This window comes from Lithobates pipiens, unplaced genomic scaffold (assembly GCF_037356315.1).
Source record: "Lithobates pipiens isolate NorthernLeopardFrog02 unplaced genomic scaffold, aLitPip1_a1.2 Scaffold_23, whole genome shotgun sequence".
Taxonomy (NCBI): Eukaryota; Metazoa; Chordata; class Amphibia; order Anura; family Ranidae; genus Lithobates; species Lithobates pipiens.
The window spans coordinates 20,048,861-20,076,412 of record NW_027507785.1 but is presented as its reverse complement, the minus strand read 5'-3'; the positions used below and the strand labels follow the sequence as shown (position 1 = coordinate 20,076,412).

General features: G+C 46.5%; 1 protein-coding gene across 1 annotated transcript in view; it reads left to right on the top strand.

Annotated features, from left to right (window-relative positions):
- The first annotated feature begins 888 nt into the window (after positions 1-888).
- Positions 889-27,552, top strand: part of LOC143927239 (aldehyde dehydrogenase family 3 member B1-like) — a 42,560-nt gene continuing 15,896 nt past the window's right edge. The window contains exons 1-7 of the mRNA XM_077451239.1: positions 889-1,012; positions 5,837-6,002; positions 8,834-8,944; positions 10,710-10,830; positions 21,736-21,821; positions 23,257-23,338; positions 24,818-25,204. Of these exons, the coding sequence (XP_077307365.1) occupies positions 897-1,012; positions 5,837-6,002; positions 8,834-8,944; positions 10,710-10,830; positions 21,736-21,821; positions 23,257-23,338; positions 24,818-25,204 (1,069 nt within the window). The 5' untranslated portion in view covers positions 889-896. The remainder of the gene's footprint in view (positions 1,013-5,836; positions 6,003-8,833; positions 8,945-10,709; positions 10,831-21,735; positions 21,822-23,256; positions 23,339-24,817; positions 25,205-27,552) is intronic.

The window sequence follows — 27,552 nt, the reverse complement described above, 5'->3', positions numbered from 1 at the left end:
GGAGGGTCACAGCCTTAGATCTCAGGGGTTCATGCTGGGACTTTTAGTCCTTCAATTTTGGGGGGGGGAGTCACATCCATAGATCTCAGGGGTTTGTGCTGGGACTTGTAGTTCTTCAAAAAAAATTGGGGGGGGGGGCAGCCTTAGATCTCAGGGGTTGATGTTGGGACTTGTAGTCCATGACTTTTGGGGGGAAGACACATCCTTAGATATCATGGGTTCATGTTGGGACTTGACCCCCCCCCAATAAGTGAAGGACTACAGGTCTCAGCATGAACCCCTCAGAGCTGAAGATGACACACGCCCCAAAAATTGGCAACAAAAAGTATCAAAAAGGATTTTTGGGGGGAGTAGGGGGATGTCCCTGAATGGCAGTTTGGAAATGTGGTCACCCTGAGTCGGGCACACGCCGGATCTAGTTCTTGTATACGCTCGTTCTCTATACTTATGACAGCGCCAATGTATAATGACATGCAAAGTGCATATGCCCTTAATAAAGTAAAAATAATAAAAAAAATATATTAATGTAAATTATGATTATAAAATAAATACAATTTTTTCAACCAATGAATGAGCTTACATTCATAAGTCTCTAAACGCCTTTTGTGTGTAAACGCACATACATAAAACACAAAATGTGCATTTTTTTTTATTTGCTGGTTTCTGGAGGAACGATCATCCAGCGTTGATGGAAGTATTTCAGGAGTACATGAAACCTTGGTGACCACAGGCAGCACATTGGATGACATCATATCAGTCCGGAGTTTTGTGGTTGCCATGGGAGATCTCTGGTGTGATCCCTACGGATAATAGAAATGGTGCAGGGAATACACAATCAATACATTGTATCCACATTCCAAGCTTCACTAATCTGTACAACAAACACAGTGTGACCGATGAGGAATTCATTACACAAGAACTATGTCCCTCCTCCTCCTCCTCCTCCCTACTTCCTCCTCATCATTCTCCTTCCTCTCAGTGTCAGCTGTCTGGGGAGAGCGCAGGATCACAGGTAATACAGGCTTCTGCAAACACTGCCTAGAATCTGTACACACTGAGCCACACGCTGCCTGCATTCACAACACACTGAGCCACACGCTGCCTGCATTCATTACACACTGAGCCACACACTGCCTGCATTCACAACACATTGAGCCACAGGCTGCCTGTATTCTCTACACACTGAGCCACACACTGCCTGCATTCACAACACACTGAGCCACACGCTGCCTGCATTCACAACACATTGAGCCACACGCTGCCTGCATTCACTACACACTGAGCCACACGCTGCCTGCATTCACAACACATTGAGCCACAGGCTGCCTGCATTCACAACACACTGAGCCACACGCTGCCTGCATTCACAACACATTGAGCCACAGGCTGCCTGCATTCACAACACACTGAGCCACACGCTGCCTGCATTCACAACACACTGAGCCACACGCTGCCTGCATTCACAACACACTGAGCCACACGCTGCCTGCATTCACTACACACTGAGCCACACGCTGCCTGCATTCACAACACACTGAGCCACACACTGCCTGCATTCATTACACACTGAGCCACACGCTGCCTGCATTCACAACACACTGAGCCACACACTGCCTGCATTCATTACACACTGAGCCACACGCTGCCTGCATTCACAACACATTGAGCCACAGGCTACCCGCATTCACAACACATTGAGCCACAGGCTGCCTGTATTCTCTACACACTGAGCCACACACTGCCTGCATTCACAACACACTGAGCCACACACTGCCTGCATTCACTACACACTGAGCCACACACTGCCTGCATTCACAACACACTGAGCCACACGCTGCCTGCATTCACAACACACTGAGCCACACGCTGCCTGCATTCACAACACACTGAGCCACAGGCTGCCTGCATTCACTACACACTGAGCCACAGGCTGCCTGCATTCACTACACACTGAGCCACAGGCTGCCTGCATTCACTACACACTGAGCCACAGGCTGCCTGCATTCACTACACACTGAGCCACACGCTGCCTGCATTCACTACACACTGAGCCACACGCTGCCTGCATTCACTACACACTGAGCCACAGGCTGCCTGCATTCACTACACACTGAGCCACACGCTGCCTGCATTCACTACACACTGAGCCACACGCTGCCTGCATTCACAACACACTGAGCCACACGCTGCCTGCATTCACAACACACTGAGCCACACGCTGCCTGCATTCACAACACACTGAGCCACACGCTGCCTGCATTCACAACACACTGAGCCACACGCTGCCTGCATTCACAACACACTGAGCCACACGCTGCCTGCATTCACAACACACTGAGCCACACGCTGCCTGCATTCACAACACACTGAGCCACACGCTGCCTGCATTCACAACACACTGAGCCACACGCTGCCTGCATTCACAACACACTGAGCCACACGCTGCCTGCATTCACAACACACTGAGCCACACGCTGCCTGCATTCACAACACACTGAGCCACACGCTGCCTGCATTCACAACACACTGAGCCACACGCTGCCTGCATTCACAACACACTGAGCCACACGCTGCCTGCATTCACAACACACTGAGCCACACGCTGCCTGCATTCACAACACACTGAGCCACACGCTGCCTGCATTCACTACACACTGAGCCACACGCTGCCTGCATTCACTACACACTGAGCCACAGGCTGCCTGCATTCACTACACTGAGCCACACACTGCATTCATGACACACTGAGCCACGCTCTGTATTCTGTACATACTGAGCCATATGCTGTATATACTGAATCACACACTGTATGCACTGAGCCACACACTGTATGTTGTATATACTGAGCCATATGCTGTATACTGTAAACACTGTGCCACACGCTGTACATACAAAGCCTTATGCTGTATACACTGACTCACACAATGTATGCTCTATACATCGTGTCACACTGTTGGCGCTATATAAATCGATAATAATAATATGCTGTACACATTGAGTCACCCATTGCCTACACAGCAAGCCACATGCTCTATATTGAACACACTGAGCCACATGTGGCTTGTATTTTGTATACACTGAGCCACATACTGTATACTCTACACATGAAGCCACAGGCTGTATGCTATACACACAGCACATACTGTACACATTGTGCCACACACTGTGTCTGGTACACAATGAGCCACATCCTGCCTGTATCCTGAGCTATGTACTGCTTGTATTCTTTTTTGGGTGCACACTGTGCTGGGATTGCACTCTTCACTCCTGTATGTGTCAGTGCTCTCTGTGCCCACCGATGTCCAAAGCTCTGCACACCCATACTGTAATGACTGCATTCGCATTGTAATATTATAAATATTTGTGAAGAAACTTTTGCAACATACCGAAACATCCTGACATCAAAATCAATACAATATACACAGAAACCTGCTATCAAAGTGTTATGTAATTACAGAAAATAACATAGTTCTCTTCTGGGAGAGCAATGTGCCAGCTGGTAACACCCCAGGGTGGAGCTCACAGGATTCACTCAAATTCTGCACCCAGTGCCAGGCTGGAGCCAGGGAAACAAAGCCAGCTCTGATAAACTAAGGCAAGACTCCGATCACAAACTGGGTGTTATCTGAGATCTCTGGAATCTGTATTGCAGAGGATAAAGGCCTCCATGTCTCATAACACCATTTATTCCTCATCACTGTTGTCCCACCGCAGATGTAGATTATATATTTTGATGCCCCATATGTTCATTCCAGGCCTGCTCAATGCAACTATGTCCTGCAGTGACCTCCTCTGTTTATTTTATGTCCGACACTGTCCTTCTCTGTACTAGTGTTGCACTACTTTGGTCTTCTTTGGTAATTTCTTGTCCACTGATCTCTACCATACTGCTGCACTGACCTCCTCTGATACCTTTCTGCACTGACCTCCTCTGATACCTTTCTGCACTGACCTCCTCTGATACCTTTCTGCACTGACCTCCTCTGATACCTTTCTGCACTGACCTCCTCTGATACCTTTCTGCACTGACCTCCTCTGATACCTTTCTGCACTGACCTCCTCTGATACCTTTCTGCACTGACCCCCTCTGATACCTTTCTGCACTGACCCCCTCTGATACCTTTCTGCACTGACCCCCTCTGATACCTTTCTGCACTGACCCCCTCTGATACCTTTCTGCACTGACCCCCTCTGATACCTTTCTGCACTGACCCCCTCTGATACCTTTCTGCACTGACCCCCTCTGATACCTTTCTGCACTGACCCCCTCTGATACCTTTCTGCACTGACCCCCTCTGATACCTTTCTGCACTGACCCCCTCTGATACCTTTCTGCACTGACCCCCTCTGATACCTTTCTGCACTGACCCCCTCTGATACCTTTCTGCACTGACCCCCTCTGATACCTTTCTGCACTGACCCCCTCTGATACCTTTCTGCACTGACCCCCTCTGATACCTTTCTGCACTGACCCCCTCTGATACCTTTCTGCACTGACCCCCTCTGATACCTTTCTGCACTGACCCCCTCTGATACCTTTCTGCACTGACCCCCTCTGATACCTTTCTGCACTGACCCCCTCTGATACCTTTCTGCACTGACCCCCTCTGATACCTTTCTGCACTGACCCCCTCTGATACCTTTCTGCACTGACCCCCTCTGATACCTTTCTGCACTGACCCCCTCTGATACCTTTCTGCACTGACCCTCTCTGATACCTTTCTGCACTGACCCCCTCTGATACCTTTCTGCACTGACCCTCTCTGATACCTTTCTGCACTGACCCCCTCTGATACCTTTCTGCACTGACCCCCTCTGATACCTTTCTGCACTGACCTCCTCTGGTGGTTTCCTGCACTGACCTCCTCTGGTGGCTTCCTGCACTGACTTCCTCCTGGTGGCTTCCTGCACTGACTTCCTCGGTCAATCTTCCACACACCTAAACTTTTCTGTCTCCTGCAGTCACCTCTCATCTCATACTGCTGCACTGATCCCTTATGTCCAGCAAAAACCTTCTCTCAGTTTCAAGACCAGTTCCACTCTGTCTTGTGCACCGATCTTCTCTGTCTCTTTACAGTAATGTCCCACCCTCTATGTCTTGGTCTCCATTTTTATGCTTTATGTCTCTCATGTTTATCTCAGCATCTTTGATTAACTGTCCATGTCCCACTTTCCTTGACCATCCACCTATATCCCATTTTCCATGTGCCATTGTCTGTGACCATTCATTGAGATCCCACCGTCTATGTTCCACCACCCACGTCCTTCTATCCACATGTGTTGAGGTGCAGTGGCAGTCTAATTGCAAAACTTGTATTCATATAGAGTCCAATAGTTTATAACAAACTCAGCTGGAAGGCACCCAACCAGGAATACTACCAGAATATATCAGCAGTGTGTAGAAGAGCTGGTCTCAGATGTGTTGAGGGGCAGAATGTGGCCTGGCCGGTCTATACACAAATGGGGAGGTTTCCAGGGAGGATGGAGTGTCCCTATTTGTTTGGAACCTCTCTCTGCTGCTAATCACTGTCCCTGTCACACTCTGACTCCTGGCACACTAAGCCCAGGAGTCAGGGCCTTAAATCAGAGCTCCCTGACCCAAGATGGCTGCCAGAGTCACATAGGGTGGCGGCATCCAATCGGAAAAAAAGACTGCACCTGCTACACGTCTTGCCATTGATGCCCTACAGTCCATGTCCCACTTGCTTGAGTCAAAGCCAATTCCCATCCTTGATTTTCTATTATCCATGTCCCTTAATCCATGTTGGAGTTTGGGCTGTTTTCCACCCCCTAATAATTTCTTTGACATCAAATAATCTTCTGTGTTTTACAACAGAACCATGACGTCCTACAGCGGCACTCTGGAACGTGTCAGGCGCAGCTTCAGTGAAGGAAAAACCCGACCTGCAGAGTTCAGGATGGCACAGCTGGAGGCTCTTGGACGATTCCTGGATGAGAAGAAGACAGAACTACTTCAATGTCTGAAGAAAGATCTGAATAAGGTGAGATCATGGGGTTAATAATGATAAATGGTGGGGTCAATCTACAGCGCCATATTCACAGGCATTTTCTATAAAGCCTTCAATGTGGGCTTGTTGGCCCAGTGCAATCTTTTGGCATCAATATCAGCCATTAGGGCCAGTGTTCATGTTTGTTGCTCCAGAGGGGGGGGCAGACAATGCATGGTGCAAGCAGATGTTGGCAAGGGCTAAAGCCCCGTACACACGATCAGAAATTCTGCCAGCAAAAGTCAGACGTGAGCTTTTGGTCAGAAATTCCGACCGTGTGTATGCTCCATCTGACTTTTGCTGGCAGAATTCCAACCAGCAAAAGATTGAGGGAGAGTTCTCTATTTTTCGGTCGGGAAAAAGTTCCAATCAGAAATTCCTGTCGTCTGTACAGATTCCGACACGCAAAATTCCAACGCATGCTCAGAAACAATTCGACTTTTGTGTGACCAAGCTTGAGCGGAATTCAAGCATCCAAGCAATTCAACCACCCAAGTTTTTTCCATAATTATCTCGGTAGGAACAATAGTGCTCTAACCTGTCCAATCACCTGTTTCCCCAAACAATGGCTGATAGGATAGAACCTCCCACAGACATGAGATAGCGGCCCAATCCTGCCAAATATGCCAGTTGGCATCCCATGTTTTTGAATACTGTAAGGTTGGCCGTACAAACCTTTATATGTGTCTGTAGTAATGATGAATCATGCTGGTAAGACATCTATATTGACACACTGGGAACCAGTTCCATATTAAAATGTACTTGTCATGGCAACAATATAGGAGTTGCTATTTCTCTAGAGCTTATATTGTAATTCTATATTCATTAACTTGTAAGTCAGCTATCTGAATCAAGTGCACAAGATGACCCTTGTTCCAGGTCAGTGACTCACCGGGTAGAAACTTCCCAATTAAAGGGCCAGTTTACTGTTCTTCATACTTTAGGGGGACCGAACTTTAGCTAGTGGGAGTAGAAAATGCCCTGGCTTCAGTGGGAGTAAACCATGCTATAGGCTTGGTGGTCAGTGGGAGTAAAACAAAATAACATCATTGGCGTGGGCGGCACAGTGGTGTAATGGGTAACACTCTTGCCTAGCCGTAAAAATGGTCACTGGTTCAAATCCCAACCATGACACTACCTGCCTGGAGTTTGCATGTTCTCCCTGTGCCTGAGTGGGTTTCCTCCGGTTTCCTCCCACACTCCAAAGACATGCAGGTAGGTTAATTGGCTTCTGTCCAAAATTGGCCCTAGTATATGGACCTTGGATTGTGGGCTTCTTGAGGGTAGGGACCGATGTGAGTGTGTAATGTACAGGAATAGGGACAATTGTAGACACTCGCTCAGGTTGAAATGGATGGACTGGTGTCTTTATTCAACCTTACTAACTATGGTGTTAGTGGAAGGAAGCATAGCCCATCACTGGTATCAGTGAGAGGAATAGTAGCCCATCACTGGTATCAGTGGGAGGAATAGTAGCCCATCACTGGTATCAGTGGGAGGAATATTGCCCCATCACTGGTGTCAGTGGGAGGAATAGTGCCCCATCACTGGTGTCAGTGGGAGGAATAGTGTCCCATCACTGGTGCCAGTGGGAGGAATAGTGTCCCATCACTGGTGCCAGTGGGAGGAATAGTGTCCCATCACTGGTGCCAGTGGGAGGAATAGTGTCCCATCACTGGTGCCAGTGGGAGGAATAGTGTCCCATCACTGGTGCCAGTGGGAGGAATAGTGTCCCATCACTGGTGCCAGTGGGAGGAATAGTGTCCCATCACTGGTGCCAGTGGGAGGAATAGTGTCCCATCACTGGTGCCAGTGGGAGGAATAGTGCCCCATCACTGGTATCAGTGGGAGGAATAGTGTCCCATCACTGGTGCCAGTGGGAGGAATAGTAGGCCATCACTGGTGCCAGTGGGAGGAATAGTAGGCCATCACTGGTGCCAGTGGGAGGAATAGTAGGCCATCACTGGTGCCAGTGGGAGGAATAGTAGGCCATCACTGGTGCCAGTGGGAGGAATAGTAGGCCATCACTGGTGCCAGTGGGAGGAATTGTAGCCCATCACTGGTGCCAGTGGGAGGAATTGTAGCCCATCACTGGTGTCAGTGGGAGGAATTGTAGCCCATCACTGGTGCCAGTGGGAGGAATTGTAGCCCATCACTGGTGCCAGTGGGAGGAATTGTAGCCCATCACTGGTGCCAGTGGGAGGAATTGTAGCCCATCACTGGTGGCAGTGGGAGGAATTGTAGCCCATCACTGGTGGCAGTGGGAGGAATTGTAGCCCATCACTGGTGTCAGTGGGAGGAATAGTAGCCCATCACTGGTGTCAGTGGGAGGAATAGTAGCCCATCACTGGTGTCAGTGGGAGGAATTGTAGCCCATCACTGGTGCCAGTGGGAGGAATTGTAGCCCATCACTGGTGGCAGTGGGAGGAATTGTAGCCCATCACTGGTGGCAGTGGGAGGAATTGTAGCCCATCACTGGTGGCAGTGGGAGGAATTGTAGCCCATCACTGGTGGCAGTGGGAGGAATTGTAGCCCATCACTGGTGGCAGTGGGAGGAATAGTAGCCCATCACTGGTGGCAGTGGGAGGAATAGTAGCCCATCACTGGTGGCAGTGGGAGGAATTGTAGCCCATCACTGGTGTCAGTGGGAGGAATTGTAGCCCATCACTGGTGTCAGTGGGAGGAATAGTGCCTTGTATCAGTGGAAGGAATACAGTAGTGTCCCAAGGGCTGGATAAAGGCAAGCAAAGGGCCAGATTTAGGCCCACGGGCTGCAGTTTGGAGACCCCTGCTCTAATCAATTTTCCAATTTTCTCATTTTCCAGTCAACATTTGAAGGGGAGGTCACAGAACTGAGCATGGTGAGGAGCGAGATTAATCTGGCAATAAATAATCTGAGCTCCTGGATGAAAGATGAACCCGTCTCCACAAGTATGGTGAGGCCTCAATAATTGTTCTGTGATGCATGTCTCAGGGTTGGGACAAGGGTTGGAACGGAGGGGTGGCTGCCCTGGGCCCAGTGGGGATTTGGAAGGTTGTGTTAGAAGGGGTGAATTGGAGGGGGGGATTTGTGTAAGGAAGGGGGCTTTGGTTGGGGTGGGGGGGGAGGGATTTGTGCTAGCAGGGGTGATTGGGTGGATTTGTACTGGGGGGATTTAGGAGGGAGGATTAGTGGTAGGATAGGGGATTTGTGGGGGGATGATTTGTTCTGGGAGAAGGGGATTAGTAGGGGGGAAGGATTTATGCTCAGATAGGAAATTTGTGGAGTAGAGGATTTGTGCTAGTACAGATAATTTGGGGGGTTTGTACTGGGGGGGAGGGAAGGGGATTGGTGAGGGAGGGAGGATTTATGCTCAGATAGGAAATTTGTGCGGTTTAGGATTTTTGCTAGTAGAGATGATGATGGGGGGGGGGGGGGGTGTTTGTCTTGGGGGGAGGGTTAGTGGTAAGATGGGGGATTTGTGGGTGGTGGTGATTTTTTCTGGGAGAAGGGGATTAGTAGGGGGGAAGTATTTATGCTCAGATTGGAAATTTGTGGGGTAGAGGATTTGTGCTAGTAGGGATGATTGGGGGGTTTGTATGGGGGGGGTAAGTGGTAGGATAGGGGACTTGTGGGGGGAGGGGTGATTTGTGCTGGGAGAAGGGGATTAGTAGGGGGGAGAGAGGGATTTATGCTCAGATCGAATATTTGTGGGGTAGAGGATTTGTGCTAGTAGGGATGATTGGGGGTGGGTTTGTACTGGGGGGATTTGGGGGGGGGGGGGGTTAGTGGTAGGATAGGGGATTTGTGGGGGGGGGATTTTTGCTGGGAGAAGGGGATTAATAGTGGGTGGAAGGATTTATGCTCAAATAGGAAATTTGTGGGGTATAGGATGTGTGCTAGTAGGGATGATTGGGGGGGTTTATACTGGGGAGGGGGGGGGGGTTAGGGGGAGGGTTAGTGGTAGGATAGGGGATCTGTGTGTGGGGGTGATTTGTGTTGGGAGAATGGGGATTAGTAGGGGGGAAGGATTTATGCTCAGATAGGAAATTTGTGGGGTATAGGATTTGTGCTAGTAGGGATGATTGGGCGGGGGATTTAGGGGGGGGGGTGTGGTAGGATAGGGGATTTGTGGGGGGGTAATTTTTTTGCTGGGAGAAGGGGATTAGTTGGGGGGGGGGGGGAAGGATTTATGCTCAGATAGGATATTTGTGTGGTAGAGGATTTGTCCTAGTAGGGATAATTGGGAGGTTTGTCTTGGGGGGAGGGGGGGTATTCAGGGGGGAGCGTTGTCCTAGTAGGGATGATTGGGGAGGATTTAGGGGGATGGGTTAGTTCTAGGATAGGGGATTTGTGGGGGGGGGGGGTGAATTGTGCTGGGAGAAGGGGATTAGTGGGGAGGAAAGATTTATGCTCACATAGAAAAGTTGTGGGGTAGGGGATTTGTGCTAGAAAGGGGGGGGGGTTGGAAAAGGAAGCAGATTTGCGCTATAACAGGGGGAAGTTTTGTTTGGGGTGATTTTTGAAGATTAGCACTCAAATTTTTTTTTTTGTGGGTGGGGGATTTTTGATGACACATATGGCACATAATGCTCATACATTTGGAGGGAGGGGGCACCATTTGGCATCTTCGCCCTGGGTGCTAGAAGACCTTATCCCGGCACATTTGATGTATCATGTGATCTGTTGATGAAGGGCGGTTCCTCTTTCTCTCCCTGCAGGCCATGTATTTAGACTCGGCGTTTATTCGGAAGGAGCCGTTTGGTGTGGTGCTCATCATCTCCCCCTGGAATTACCCCATCCTGCTGACTCTCATCCCTCTAGTTGGAGCCATAGCTGCAGGTAGGTTCATCAATGTAGTTTGTCAGACCTGAAAAGCCAGCAGCATGAATGACTCGCATGCACGGACTGTGAGAAAAGTCCTAATAACACGGCAACATTAGAACATCCACTTGAAGACCACAATACTCAGATTTACGTTGCGGTTTTTAAGTGGTATACCGGCATGATGCTTGCAGCTGCAGGCATCATCCTGACATCGTTTCTTTTTATGCCGGCAGATGTTTTTTTCCTTTTTTTTTTTTTTTTTTTTTTTTTTTTTTTTTTTTTTTTTTTTTGTTAAAGCCGTCCTAGTGGCTAATTAGCCACTGGATTGTAGTTAAGAAATGGTGTTGCGCTCCGACTAAATAAATCTAATTAAATTAACATGTACTCAAGTGACAACCAAAACAGAAATAGAATAAAGTGTGAAACTGTATGTTTAAATAAGCTCAGACAATGTGCATAAATACTAAAGTACAATACACCAGGTCACATTGTGCGCTTGACCAAAAAAAAAACTTGATATGAGAAATCCTCTATAAATGACAGTGAGATAATATTAAGTATATCCAAATATATAGATGATATGACACAAAAAAAAAAAAAAAAAAAAAAAAACTGAGTGTCGTTATAAAAGTGCAAAACAAATCAAAAATACACAAAATACTAATAGTCCATGTGTAGTGTGTCACGTGTCTGAACAAAATACTAATAGTCCATAAGCAGTGAAATGTGTGTTTAAGCAAAAATTACAAAAACAAAAATAAGGTGAACTATAGTTATATAGAAAGCATATCCATTTAGTGATAAAATGCGTCCATTTGGTGATCAACAAAGCAGTATCCTGCGTGCTCCAAAAGCAGGGGGTGGATTCCACCAGTGCTCCTATGCGTATAATATCCTCACACTAGGTGCAGTAATTACCTTACCTTACTGCTGTAAGGTAAACAGCATTTCCAAAGTAACGCTTGTTGTCCAATAATGTAGGTTCAGTAGGTGATGTGATCCTGGACTCTCATTCACCATGGGCACGTTGTAACATGCAGAGAAAGCAAGGGGAACACTCCAATAGTGAAGTACGTATTCACAATTTATTGGGTATAAAACGAAGATAAGGTACTCACATTTAAAACAGTAATAAAAGCACAACTTAAACGAACGCGTGTCACGTTCGCGCTTCCGGACGTCACTTCCGGTGTCCTTACTGGCCAATTGTGTTCCTACGCGTATCGTCAAATGACTTCATCAGGGAATAACAACTGGGGTAAGGACGAACGTATAAATAATGTCAGTAATTAGCAGCCATTTTTGTGAAGTCCATTGTGGCCACATCTACGGCCATTTTCTCGTGGGCTAATATATATAGAGTAATGGTCTACAGACGTGACAGTGACAGGAAATGTGCAAGCCTCACTTACGATCATTTTATGGGGGCATTTTTTATTGTGGATGATCATTAACTGTTTTAGCCCGCTGGGAAATGCCCAGGAAACATTATTCTTATTGGCGCAGCCCCGAAGGTAATAACAGAGCAACCCGTCTCATTAGCGCACCTGCGCAATAACGTTCGTTTCTAAAATGACATCTAGCATAAAACAAAAAGAGAGAAAAGTATGGACAGTACTGGACGAATATATTAAAATTGAAAGTAAATAAATAAAATCAGAATAAAAGCTGCACTAGTAAAACCATAGTCATAAAATTATTATGTGTAAGAGATATCGATAGGGTATTTATATAAAATCTTAGGGGGTGTGGTATAACATGGCCAATAATTAGGAATCAACTATTGGCGATATAAATTATCAACAGGTCCATCTAAAAAGCAGTGATGTCTAGGAGGGAGACAGTGATCTAAAAAAACGCTTACGGCTATTTACTGGACCACTATCAATGTATAGACTAAGTGATGTGGGAAAAAATTAAAAGTTATAGCTAAAATTATGTGCATATGAGATCAGCAATATATTGGACTAGGATGTAAGAATTCCATGATAATGGCCATCGTAGATGGTCCTAACGGGAGTCATAATCGATCTCCAAGAATAACGCTAAAAACAGAGACTGATTAAAAAAAAGGGGAATAGAATATATGTAAAAGTAGAATAGGATAAGATGGAATATGTAAAAATATATCAGAATCACTCTCAATTTAAGAGAGGACACCGGAAAGGAGATCCAAAATTCACATAATAGCCATTTTAAAAACATCCTAACAGAAGAAACTTATAAATAATGTAGTCAGAAATCACTAATAAAACAATTAAGGTCAAAATCAATATTGAGTCCCTGGGGCGCAAAAGTGTCTAAAGTGAAAATCCATCTAGACTCTGCCTGACTTAGTGTTCTGACCTTATGGCTACCCCTCCAGTGTCTTTTGTAGGGTTCGATACCCCAAAACATAAGCTGGGTAGGGTCCTTGTTGTGGTGTATGCAAAAGTGCCTAGAAACGCTGTGCTTGTCGAAGCCATTAATGATGTTTTTAACATGCTCTTTTATTCGTACCCTTAAAGGTCTTTTGGTGCGGCCTACGTATTGCAAGCCACAGCTGCATTGCAACACGTACACCACTCCCTCGGTATTACAGCATATGAAATCTTTTATTTCGTACGTATTCCCAGTGCTTGTAGACGTAAAATTAAATTTCTTTTCAGCTGGGCGTTTTGTTTTTAAACATGCAAAGCACCGTTTACATGGGAAGAACCCTTTACCAGTGAAGAAAGTCAGGCCTGTGGGTGGGGGGTCGGGGACATTCTTGACTATCTTGTCCCTTAAAGTCAATGCCTTTTTGTACACAAATTTAGGGTATTCAGGCAACACTTCCTGTAAGTGTACATCTAAGCGTAGGATGTGCCAGTGTTTTCTGATAATCTTTTCAAATTTCTTGTGTTGAGCGTTGTAGTTTAGTATGAGCGGTATCCCATCCATCCCTCGTGCCGGGGTGGTTTTATCTCTAATTAGAGTGGTCCGATCCATATTTTCAACTTCTGTAATTTTCTTTCTAATGTCTTCATTGTCATATCCCTTATTTATGAACCTCTGGCCTATCTTTTCAGCCTGCAGGCGGTAGTCCTTAGTGTTTGTACAGTTTCTGCGTAGTCTTATCAGTTGACCCTTTGGAATATTACACAGCCAGTTAGTGTGATGGCAGCTACCTCTTGGCAAGTAACTATTCCTATCGACATTTTTGAAATGGGTCTTTGTATATAATTTGTTATTATTTTGTGTCACTTCTAGATCTAGGAAAGATATTGATCCGGTACTCACTTCCCAGGATAGTTTAATGTTTCTGTTATTGATATTTAGTCCTTCCAAGAATCTAACTAGGCTGGTTGTTTCACCTCTCCAGAGTATCAAAATATCGTCTATATACCTTTTATATATAGCCAGTTCTCTGGGTCTGTTAGTGTATACCGCTTCTTCTTCCCATTGGGCCATGAATAAACATGCCACACTGGGAGCAAACTTGGCTCCCATCGCCACTCCAGTTCTTTGATGGAAGTACTCACGGTTATACCAAAAATAACTGTTTTTAAGGCAAAAGTCCAGACATTTGACCAAATATTTACGCTGGGAGCACGACAACGTGCTGTACTTTCTTAAGCCCCATTTTACAGCCTCACAGGCTTGATAGTGTTGAATCACCGTGTACAATGAAGAGACATCAACTGATGCCATAATCCAGGGTCCTTCCTCTTCAGGTAGTTCTTCTAATATTTGCAATACCTGCTTCGTGTCTCTCAGATATGCTTCGGTTTTTGTGACCACAGGTTGTAAAAATGTATCTATATATTCCCCCATTCTAGAGGTGAGGGAGTCAATCCCATTCACTATGGGCCTAAACGGGGGATCTATTTTATCCTTGTGTATTTTTGGTAAGGCGTAAATAATCGGAGTCCTGCATGCCTCTGGAATCAGGTATTTGGCTTCTTTTTTACTCAAGATATCCTTTTTAAGCCACTGGATTGCTTTTACAAAAGATGAAAGGGATCCGCCCTCCCACCGGCAGTGGGTGTTTCTCCATGTTCTTCGGTGAAGATATTTGCCAGCACACCATGGAACGACACAAGTAGCATCCAAACGGGTTTCACGGGCCCTGCGCGGCTCAGAAAACGTTGCGCTATCTTTGTGTTGTGATCCTGCAATAAATCACCCGTTTTGGACGCTACTTGTGTCGTTCCGTGGTGTGCTGGCAAATATCTTTACCGTGACTTGAACCGGCATCCAGCTGGTTGTTGCTACAGCACCCAAATCTTAGAGCGCATCCAGGAACGTGTGCGATGGGAATATGAAGTTCTCCACGTTCTTCGTCCCTCCAGAGAACCTGGAACTGAAGCCGGCGCTTCCTTCGGCATACCATAGAGCAGTGATGGCAAACGTTGGCACCCCAGATGTTTTGGAACTACGTTTCCCATGATGCTCATGCAGTCTGCAGTGTAGTTGAGCATCATGGGAAATGTAGTTCCAAAACATCTGGAGTGCCAAGGTTCTCCATCACTGCCATAGAGCCTCTTGAGGAGCGGAAGGTCCCCCGATCAGCGCTATGGTATAGCAAACCGGAAACAACCTGAGCTTTGTCACTTTCGGGTTCCCCCGGATGTAAATGGTGCCGTTTTTGAACTAGAAATGTATCTGATCACCGGTGTTGGTGGGATCAAATGCTTTTAAGGGCAGAGGAGACATCTGGGGTCTAGCACAGGGCTTGAAAAATTTCTGTTGAATCTAGGAGCCAGCTAAAAAAAAAAAAAAGTTAGGAGCCAGTTTTTTTTTTTTTTAACTAACAAATCTTAGGGGTGGAACATGTAACATGTTCTTGAAGGCTTGAAGATTACATAAAACCCCCAAACATTTGTATATTTTCTGAAAGCAGACACCCTAGGGCAATGATGGTGAACCTTGGCACCCCAGATGTTTTGGAACTACATTTCCCATGATGCTCAACTACACTGCTCAGTGTATGAGCATCATGGGAAATGTAGTTCCAAAACATCTGGAGTGCCAAGGTTCGCCATCACTGCCCTAGGGCAATGATGGTGAACCTTGGCACCCCAGATGTTTTGGAACTACATTTCCCATGATGCTCAGCTACACTGCAGAGTACATGAGCATCATGGGAAATATATTTCCAAAACATCTGGGGTGCCAAGGTTCACCATCACAGCCCTAGAGAATAAAATAGTGGTGGTTCCAATTTTTTATGTCACACGATATTACTGCAAAGGTCTAGGAAAAATGTCAGTAAAAAAAAAAAAAACACATTAAAAGTTTTAATTTTAGGGGGCACAAAAAACACAATAAATGACCTATATATTTATTTATTTTTTTTGGTAAAATATAAAAGCCAAGGTTGCACCAAGTAAATACCCAACAACATGTCAAACCTTAACACGTCAGTACCCTATATTTTCCATAGGTGAAAAAAAAAAAACCCTTAAAGGGGTTGTAAAGGTTTGTTTTTTATTTTCTAAGTAGGTTCCTTTAACCAGTTCCAGACGAGCGCACGCCGATGTACGTCGGCAGAATGGCACGGGCAGGCATATTGGCGTACAGGTATGGCCAGTTTTAAATGCCGCCCTGCCATTGCTGGTCGGGACCCCCGTGAGTCCGGTCGCGGGTCCCACGGACTCGATCACCGCGGGGATACCCACGATCGTCTCACAGGGAGGCTGAACGAGGAGATGCCGAACAGCATTTCCCCGTTCTGCCTAGCAACAAGTGACGCTGATTTCTGCTCCATGTGATTGGAGCAGAGATCAGTGTTCACTAACGCAAAGCCCAGCCCCCCAACGGTTAGTAACACGCCCCTAGGAACACTTAACCCCTACACTGCCACCCCCTGGTTAACTGGTTAGTTAATTAATCACTGTATTTGTATAACACTGATTGCTGTATAAATGACAATGGTCCCAAAAATGTGTCAAAAATGTCCAATGTGTCCGCCATAATGTCGCAGTCACAATAAAAATCGCTGATCGCCGCCATTACTGGTAAAAAAAAAAACTTTTACGCAAACCAAACAATCGCTTATTGCGATTTTTTTTTTTTTTTTTTTTTTTTTTTTTTTTTTTTTTACCAAAAATATGTAGAAGAATACGTATCGGCCTAAACTGAGGGAACGTTTTTTTTCAAAATTGTTGCTCTATTTTTGTTTATAGCGCAAAAAATAAAATCCGCAGAGGTGATCAAATACCCCAAAAGAAAGCTCTATTTGTGGGAAAAAAAGGATGGCAATTTTGTTTGGGAGCCACGTCGCATGACCGCACAATTGTCAGTTAAAGCGACGCAGTGCCGAATCGCAAAAAGTGGTCTGGTCTTAAGCCAGCAAAATGGTCCGGGGCTGAAAGTGGTTAAAGGGGTTGTAAAGGTTTGTTTTTTATTTTCTAAATAGGTTCCTTTAAGCTAGTGCATTGTTGGTTCACTTACCTTTTTCTTACATTTCCCTTCTAAATGTTTTTTTTTTCTTCGTTTTCTTTGTCTGAATTTCTCACTTCCTGTTCCTCCTCAGTAAGCTGTTCTGGCTGACTAAACACCGCTCGGATGATGGTGTGAAGATTACTGAGGAGAAACAGGAAGTGAGAAGTTAAGACAAAGAAAAAAAAAACATTTAGAAGGGAAATCGAAGGAAAAGGTAAGTGAACCCAACAACGCACTAGCTTAGAGGAACCTTTTTAGAAAATACAAAAGGAACGTTTACAACCCCTTTTAAAGTGGTTGTAAACCCTTACAAACCACTTTGACCTACAGGTAAGCCTAGATTAAGATTTACCTGTAGGTCCAAGAAATATCTCCTAAACCTATATGGTTTAGGAGATATTTGGCCGAACACAGGCACCGCTGTCTACGGCGTGTGCGCCATAGACAGCGGCGCGCAGGCGCACTGAGCGCGGCATTCTCAACGACGGAGCTGCCGCACGTGTCGGCTCCCGTGCGCATGCGTGGGAGTGACGTCATCGCGGCTTTGCCGAATGACAGCGGCGGAGCTGCGAGACCCCACCAAGAAGATGGATGCGGCCGACTACAGGGGACAGCGGCGACTTCGCTGGCTCCTGTGTCAGGTAAGTGACACGTAATGGACTACTATGCGATGCATAGTAGTCCATTATGCTTTGCCTTTGCAGGGAATGAAAGAGGAAGTAAACTCATCAGGGTTTACTTCCTCTTTAAGTCATGAGTTTAGCGTTACAAAGGAAGAGGAGGTAATTGCTGCTCTTATTCCGGCATGCGCAGCAATATGTAGTGGGTAGTGTAATCTTTTCAGGTGTAGGCACAGCACTGTGTGCGTTTTACGTGTGTGTATGTGGGGGAGCCTCCAATTTTTTTTTGGGGGGGGGGGGGCATTGTATGTGCTTGGGTGTAACTTTACAATAACATTTTTAATTATTTATTAAAAAATTTTCACCATCACATGAGGGACAAAAATTGCCCCATGTGATCTTTTTTTTTACATTTTGGTGACAGGTTCTCTTTAATGAGACATCCAGGGTCTACATTCTAAAAGACCCTTCGTGTCTCCCCTGTGCTCCATTGAATGTAATGCAATGCACATTACATTTTTTCCCAGGCCTTGATGGGCATTGGCTAGGGAAAATGAACGAGGACCTGGAAGTGACGTCACACGTCACTTCCGGGTCAATTAGAATGAGAGGAGGGTGTCCGTGTGTCCGCTCTCCTCCCTCCCATCTACCCGGCAGGACCCGATATTACCCTCCTCCATAGCACTAGACTTCCTCTGTAACTCTCCACTGGTAACCTGTAAAGGCTTTTAAAGTGTCACCTATGAGGATTTTTAACCACTTAAGGACCGAGCCTCTTTCGGAGATTTGTTGTTTACAAGTTAAAACCAGTTTTTTTTTTTTTTTTTTGCTATAAAATTACTTAGAACCCCCAAACATTATACATTTTTTTTTCTATCACCGTAGAGAATAAAATGGTCGGTCGTTGCAATACTTTCCGTCACGCCGTATTTGCGCAGCGGTCTTACCAGCGCACTTTCTTTTTTTTTTGGGGCGAAAAAAATACACTTTTTTTTTTATCAAAAAATAAGAAAAGTAAAGTTCCCCGGGAGCTGTGGTTGTGAGGACTATATATAAGACAGCACCAGGGGACGCATAGTCCCACGCAGGACCGTCTCCAGAAAATGCTTCTGTGTCTACCATGTTTAAATCGATCATGTGTTTTTTTTAATAACTTTTATTCTACTCATGTATTTTATATAATCAATTAATCACTATATGAATTGTTTGTGTATCTTGGTATCTATTCCAAATGATGAGAAGTTAGAGGTGATATACCCCTGAGTCTTCCCTGGATATGTGTTATTTAAGCTTTATATGTATGTAGGGCTTTTTTTCTCAATGAAAAGGTGCAGATCCCCCGTTTAGTTACCTCCTTGTCTCTGCCCCCTACCCACATCTGAGCACTGTCCCTTGTTTCCACCCCCCTACCTACTGCCCCTTTTAGAGAATACAGAACAAAGCAGGGGCGGACTGACCATTGGGCCACTTGGGCATCTGTCTCTGAAATGTCCCTTACCGACATCCTTTTGGTCTAAAAATCCTGAGATTATAGCTACCCCACCTCTCCAGTACCTTCTCAGCCAATAGAAACGTGTCTGTGTATACTGTGTGTGTGTTTGTGTATACTGTGTTTGTGTATACTGTGTGTGTGTGTGTGTGTGTGTGTGTGTGTTTGTTTGTGTCTACTGTGGGGCCCCATGTGTTGTCAGTCCGCCCCTGGAACCAAGTATAATTTTGTGGTATTAAGGTCTGTATATGGAATTTGATAATGATAACAAGAAAGGCAGTAAAATGAATTCCCTGCAGCCAGCAACAATATATCCCCCCCCCCCCCCCAAGAACAATAGAAACCCCACAACAATATACCCCCAAGCAACAGTGGATCAACCCCAGCAACAAAAGACCCTACCAGCAACAATAGATCCCCCAGCAGCCAGTATGAATAGACCCTCCAGCACACCCTAGCACCTCCTGCCATTATATACATCACAGTGCTGGAGGTGGTGGAGCTGTGTTCCCCCTCATTCCCGCTGAAAAAAAAGCCCTGTATGTATGTATATAGACCACATACTGTGATAATAATCAGGTTCCTGTATCGTTGTTCAAATCTGCCATGTAATAAATACCAATTATTAACTATCCGTACTGACTGCGTGACTCATTTAAAGTCCGACTTTGTCACTCCTCCTTTTCTCAACTAATAGGGATGGACTAGGTTCTTGCCTCATTCAAAGACCCGCCCAACGCTCCTTTCTTACTATTCCAGAAAAGTGGGAATGGAGTCACAGAACCCGTGTAATTAATGTGTTTGGGTTTAATTGGATGTTCTTGTGATTGAAGCCTCAATTACCCCCATGTTATTGCTGTAATGATTGGGTTCTGCCATTTTTAGGAGTTCAATAAAAATATAAAAAAAAAAAAAATATATATATATATATATATATATATATATATATATATATATATATATATATATATATATATATATATATATATATATATATATATATATATATATATATATATATATATATATATATATATATATATAGAGATATTATAGTATAACCTTTTAGGGTGTCTGCTAAAAATATATATACTGTCTGGAGGGCTGTAAGTCATTGTCATGGTTATGCAATAGAGTTGGTCTGCTTACCTGTCTCCATGTGTTCATCTCTAGAGACCAGCCGACCCTCACCTGACTGCTTTTGTAATCCATCCTCTGGCATGGCTCCACCCTAGCTCCTATCAGAGGACTCTATATTAACCTGTGCACTGCAGGCCAACCCTGCTGATCAACCTTTGTGTGTTAGCTTCCCGTTACCTGCCGTGTGCTCTTCTGTTGTTCTGTTACCGACTTTGGCGTGTCCTTGACTATCCGTGTTTGCCTGTGATCCTGACCTTTTGGCGTGTCCCTGACTATTCCTGTCTGCTTGTGGCCCCGACCTTGGCTTTGTCCCTCACCATCCCTATCCCCCTGTTGCCTACTGTGGGTGTGAGCTGGGGGAACCTGGGGGTCGCGACCTGGAGCCAGTTGCAGCCAAGTCCATCCTCACCACTAGAGGCGCTGGTGAACACCTGCTGGCTCTTAGACTCCGCTGCCCAGGGAATCTTACGCTCTAATCCCAGTGGGATCTGTCTCCCGTCCGCAGCAGTCAGCCGTAGGGTCCACAACCTTGCGGTGCACTCCTGATCCTAGCGGTGTGCATCTGTCACCTGGCCTCAAGGTAACCTGACAGTCATTTCCTTGCTGATTTCCACATGTAAAAAGAAAAAGTGTCAGAAAAAGCCTGGTCTGTGATTGGATATACAAAGGGCCACAGGCAGGCAGTTTCCTGTTATAGACGGAGCTATGATTGTGGGGCTTCAAAAATAGGAAGAGAGACCATTGGCACCATAGTGCGGAGCTGGATGACTTCTTCCAAAGTCTTTGTAAAAACGTAGTTAACCGTGATGTAAAACTGCTACATAATTCCCATACCTGATGATAATACCCCTAAAGCACAACATACTGTATCGTTGGGTTTAAATCAGCTAAATACATTCCAGATGCATTCAATTAAATGTTGTATAAAGTCTTACAGATTTTCTTTTTCTTTAGAAAGCAGCCATGGCCTGTGTAGAAAAGCCCGTCCCGTTGCAGGAAGGACCCTTGCTGTCTTGTGTGGAAGCAGAGGTCTCTCTGCGGGGGTCCAGCACACACCCGCAGCTCTGCAATCAGAAAATCTTATGCTCCCTGCTGATTAGAGAGCTGTAGCTCTGACCTCAGAAAGGGGTGTTTCAGACCTTTGTAGAGAGACCACTGCTTCCACATGGAGAACAAGGGTCATTCTCTACCACATGCTGGCAGGAGACAGGCTTTGCTACTCAGGTTGTAGCTTTATAAACTGATCTTGGTTTATTATTGCAGGTAATTGTGCCATCATGAAGCCATCTGAAATCACCCAAAACACAGAGAAAGTCCTGTCTGAAGGTCTTGCCCAATACATTGATCAGGTGAATGTTACACAATTTGCAGATATCAGAGCGATGGCGGGAGGCGAGGGGACATGATGTTGGAATATCATAGACTGGGGTCCATTCCCTCTCCATCAAGGGAGAGAAGTCAACTGGGTAGATCCAGTGACAAACTTTCTATAATGATGTGTTGTAACCCATGGCAACCAATCCAGTCCAGTTTGCTTAAAAAAAATTCTGCTTAAGGAGCCACCACATACACACACATGCGTTGTAAAGTGACCAGACATCCCTGATTTCTGGGGACAGTCCCTGATTTTAGTAAGCTGTCCCCCAGTTAAAACGTGTCCCCAATTTCATCCCCATTTTATCGATTATGTCCCTGATCTCCTTACCAGTTTCAAAAATGGTATCTCTGGCCCGATGACTGTTGGATACTCACCTTCTGCAACACCTCCATCTACCCACCAGCCATAATATTTTTGGGTATTGCTATTCTTCCTGTAATTGACCCTACAGGCTTTGGGTGGCTGTGGATGAAAGGCACATTTGGGGCGAGCGGTGCTGGGCGTGGCGCGCAGGGGCGAGCAGTGCGGGGCGTGGCGCGCAGAGGCGAGCGGTGCGGGTCGTGGCGCGCAGGGGCGAGCGGTGCTGGGCGTGGCGCGCAGGGGCGAGCGTTGCTGGGCGTGGCGCGCAGGGGCGAGCGTTGCTGGGCGTGGCGCGCAGGGGCGAGCGTTGCTGGGCGTGGCGCGCAGGGGCGAGCGTTGCTGGGCGTGGCGCGCAGGGGCGAGCGTTGCTGGGCGTGGCACGCAGGGGGCGAGCGTTGCTGGGCGTGGCGCGCAGGGGGCGAGCGTTGCTGGGCGTGGCGCGCAGGGGCGAGCGTTGCTGGGCGTGGCGCGCAGGGGGGCGTGGCGCGCAGGGGCGCGTGGCGTGGGGCGTGGCGCGCAGGGGCGAGCGGCGCGGGGCGTGGCGCGCAGGGGCGTGGCGCGCAGGGGCGAGCGGCGCTGGCCGTGGCGCGCAGGGGCGAGCGGCGCTGGCCGTGGCGCGCAGGGGTGAACGGTGCTGGAAATAAATTGCAGGAGGTGCAGAGGTGATCTGTGTTGGAAGAAGTTTGAAAGAGGTCTAGAATTGAGCAGAGTTAGAAGATAGCACGCAAGAACAGTTTTGGAAAAAGAATGGTGGGGGGTGTATAGGACGAAAAGCTTTAGGCTTAGGGGATAGGGAGAAGCTATAAAGGGGACATTTTTTTTATATATGGTCAAACGTGGGCATGACAAGTAGGGAGTACTCACTTTTTGAAAATCTATTCACCTTGATATATCAACATCTGCTGAAGTTAGGAGTGCAGATTCCAGCTTTGGCTGTAGCTGGTTACGTTGATGACGTTCTACTTGTGGGCACCTTGAGATGGTGAGAAGAATAATATAACGTCAGCACATGAAGTGATTTTGTCTCCTGTCTCTTCCCCTCTTAGGACTGTTTCGCAGTGGTTTGTGGTGGGGTGGAAGAAACTGGGAGCCTCCTGACAGAAAGATTTGACTATATTTTCTTTACAGGTAACAAGAACCGCAATAAAATGTGTCTGATAGAACAGCATATATCCCACCATGCTAAGGGAGAGGAAACTTTTCTATGTTTCATAGGGTGGTAGGACATAAGGGGTGGATGGTGGCAGAACAGGGCATTGGTATCCAGACAGGGTGCCAAGGCAGTGCTGGCAGGACATGGACTTGGGGTGAGGGTGCAGGACAAGGTCCCTGGACAAAGGTGACATGATGTGGGATAAAATTAAGGATGGTAAGACATTTGCCTAGGGCAAGGGGGGCAAAACAATGACCCAGGGTGGCAAGATAGGGGCTCAGGGCAAAGGCAACACTCATTTTATTAAGCATAAGGCAAGGGGAAGGACAGTGCAAAAGTTGGCAAGACATGCCCCCAGGGTGAGGGTGGAAGAGGTCCTGGGCATTGTTGGCCAGACAGGGTCCTGAGACAATGCTGGCAGGACATGTGCATAGGTTGAGGGTGGCAGAACAGGGGACCAAGAAAAAGGTTACAAAATATCAGCCTTGGTTGAGGGTGGTGGGACAGTGGCATAAAGTGAAGGTCGGGAAGACATGGGCTCAGGGCGAGGGAGATAGGACAGTGACTCATGTTAAGAGCGGCAGGGCAGGGGCCCAGGACAATTGAGGCCGGACAGATTTCTTAGACAATGTTGACAAGACATGGGCTTAGTGCTAGGGTGGCAGGACAGGGGCTCAAGGCAAAGGAGACCTGATATGGGCCCAGGGTGAGGGAGGTGGTACCAGTGATATAAAGGGAATGGTGGCAAGACAAAGGGTCCCAGCCAAGGATGTCAGGACAACATCCTAAGCTGAGAGCGGCAGGATATGGACTTAGGATGAGAATGACAGGAACGATGCCCAGGGCAATGGTGGTAGGGTATACGTTTGAATGAGGATAGCTGCTCAATGGCCCTCGATGAGGGTGACTTTACAGAGGTCCGGGTTGAGAGAGGCAAGACATGGACAACAAGCAAGGTTGTTAGGGCAGGGGTCCAGGGATAGTGTGGCAGGACAGGAGCCCAGGCCAAAGGTGGCAAGATGGTGGCATAGAGAAGAGGGTGAATGGACATGTTCCTAGGCTGAGGAAGTTAGGACAGGAATCCTGACTATTGGGTAGAAAAGGGGCCCTGGGTGAGGATAACAGGAAATTGACCCAAATGGACTGAGGACATGGGTATGGCAGTGTAATTTTCCTAGTTGTTATGTTGATCCTCTGGCTTCAATACTTTTAGTCACTGAATCAGGACATTTGGCAGATCAGGAATATTCACTGTTTTCCTGAAATTCCAGAGCTACACCTCAGTGATTTCAAGTGCCTAAGCCACAGGAGGAGCACAACAGTTGGGCAACTAGCATTTTTTTAAAAAGGTGGTCAGCCCCATATTTCTCTTATGAAAGGATTTATGGTAAAGATGAGGAGACACCGAGACGACGAAACTTGTAGGCACTGATTTCCACTTTCTTCCTTCACAGGGAATCCAATGGTTGGTAAAATAGTGATGCAGGCAGCGACCAAATACCTGACGCCTCTGACTCTGGAATTGGGCGGGAAGAATCCATGTTATGTGCACGATGACTCGGACATCAAAAACGCCGCCAGGCGCATTGCTTGGTCGCGGTTCATCAATGCAGGTCAAACATGCCTGTCACCAGATTACGTCCTCTGTTCCGACAAGATTAAGGAAAAGTTGGTGGAGGCGCTACGGGCCACCATCCAGGAGTTCTACGGAGAAGATCCAAAGCAGTCTCCAGACTTTGGGAGAATTGTTAATGACAGACATTTTCAAAGAGTGGCAGCCTTACTCAAAAACGGGAAGATAGTGGTGGGCGGACAGACCGACGACACCGAAAAATACGTTGGTAAAATAATCCTGTTTTATGTGTCCATATGCTGATGTGTATCATCGTATATTTGGATATTTCTGGGTAGAAAAGCTTACATTCAAATGGTTTGAGATGTATCTAACATGCCACACCAGCACCATTATTCCCTTCACGTCTGCCATTTGTAGATTAAAGTTCCCTTACAGCATACCCTGTGCAGTGTTCGATCTAGCAGTTAGCAGTTCACATGACTATGGTAAGACAGATGCAAGCTGGCCGAAATACCTTTGCACATACCCTACTATTATGTTTACCATCTTAACCAGTTCCCGACCAGTGCATGCCGATGTACGTCGGCAGAATGGCACAGGCAGGCATATTGGTGTACAGGTACATCCAATCTTTAATGCCGCCCTGCCATCGCAAGCGGCGCGCTCGCGTGCTGGTCAGGACCCCTGTGAGTCCGGTCGCAGGTCCCGCGGACTCAATCATACCCGGCATACCCGCGTTCGTCTCACGGGGCGGCTGAACGGAGAGATGCCATTGCAAACAGCATCTCCCCGTTCTGCCTAGCAACTAGTGACGCTGATCTCTGCTTAATGTGATTGGAGCAGAGATCAGAATTCACTAAATGAAAGCCCAGCCCCCAACAGTTAGTAACACACCCCTAGGAACACTTAACCCCTACACTGCCACCCCCCTGGTTAACCCCTTCACTGCCAGTGTCATTTACACAGGAATCACTGCATTTATATAGCACTGATTACTGTATAAATGACAATGGTCCCAAGAATGTGTCAAAAATGTCCGATGTGTCCGCCGAAATGTCGCAGTCACAATAAAAATCGCTGATCGCCGCCATTACTAGTAAAAAAAAAATATTAATAAAAATGCCATAAAACTATCCCCTATTTTGTAAACGCTATAACTTTTGCGCAAGCCAATCAATAATCGCTTATTGCGATTTTATTTTTATTTTATTTTTTTACCAAAAATATGTAGAAGAATACGTATCGGCCTAAACTGAGGGAAAAAAATGTTTTTTTCATATATATTTTTGGGGGATATTTATTATAACAAAAAGTAAAAAATAATGCGTTTTTTTTCAAAATTGTCGCTTTTTTTTTTGTTTATAGCGCAAAAAATAAAAAAATAAAAACCGCAGGGGGGGTCAAATACCACCAAAAGAAAGCTCTATTTGTCTGAAAAAAAGACGTCAATTTTGTTTGGGAGCCACGTCGCACCACCACGCAGTTGTCAGTTAAAGCGACGCAGTACCGAATCGCAAAAAGTGGTCTGGTCTTTGGCCAGCAAAATGGTCCGGGGCTGAAGTGGTTAAATAACCAGATGGCACCCTTTCGGAGTAAACTTGGTCATACCGGCCATTTTATTAACAAGAAACCATAAACGTATTACAATACTTTTTCAGATCAATCGTAACCATGTGTAGAGCTTTGAAGGCGCTGAAAAGGCCCCAAATTTATAACGTATCGGCGTGACACACCAGGTTCCCCAGTCGCAGCACGCCTACTCGGGGGACAATATTCAACTTCCAGCGCTGATACCCATATCCAAGTACCCAGTTAAACCTTGGTTAACTGGCATCTTCCCGAGGATCCCGTACCAAGATGGTTCCCACTATACCATACTGGTCTTAATTTTAGAAGGCCTTCAAAAATCTCAACCGCCATAACTTACACCAATAAATGCCAAACGTTCCAAATATAATACAGACAACAGGGTGGGAGATCTTTCTTCGTTCCGGTGACCTCCAACTGACCACCGGACACTGACTCCCTAACTGTGCTGCTCACTATTCTGGCCACCCCCTCGACTCTGACCAACTCGAAACATCCAGTTAACCCTTAATTGGCAAGCTGGCCCTCTCATGCCAATGGGGTTTCTCATAGAGTGATCACCATTTGAGCTATGAAATGGGGATCTCGTTTGTAAACAACTGGCAGTGACAGATGCCAAAGTATTTGCTTCTGTGTTTACTGGTTAACCTCTTTCCACCTGTGACCGACCACCTGGCACCCCTCCTGGGTGCCTCCGCTAAGATAGAGCTTCCTCCACTCTGGAACCAGAGCAGTGGCAGCTGGTGGTATTTTTTTGGTGGGGGGGGGGGGCTGGCAAACAGTACCCACCTATTTTGAAGCCTATTAGAGCCTCTGGCTGTAATCAGGTGCTAAAAAAAACCCTTGGCTGTAATTCACGCGCCTGGCATCCTGAAAGGGTCCGGGTGCATGAATAAGGGGCGGTGGAGTCCTGTCAAAATAGCGGCCGTGGATAGAGCATGGGGGTGGCGGCCGTGGATAAAGGGGGGTTGGCGCTCCGGCGCCTAGGGTTCCAGGATTCACCCGGACAGTTCGGAACCATGTGTC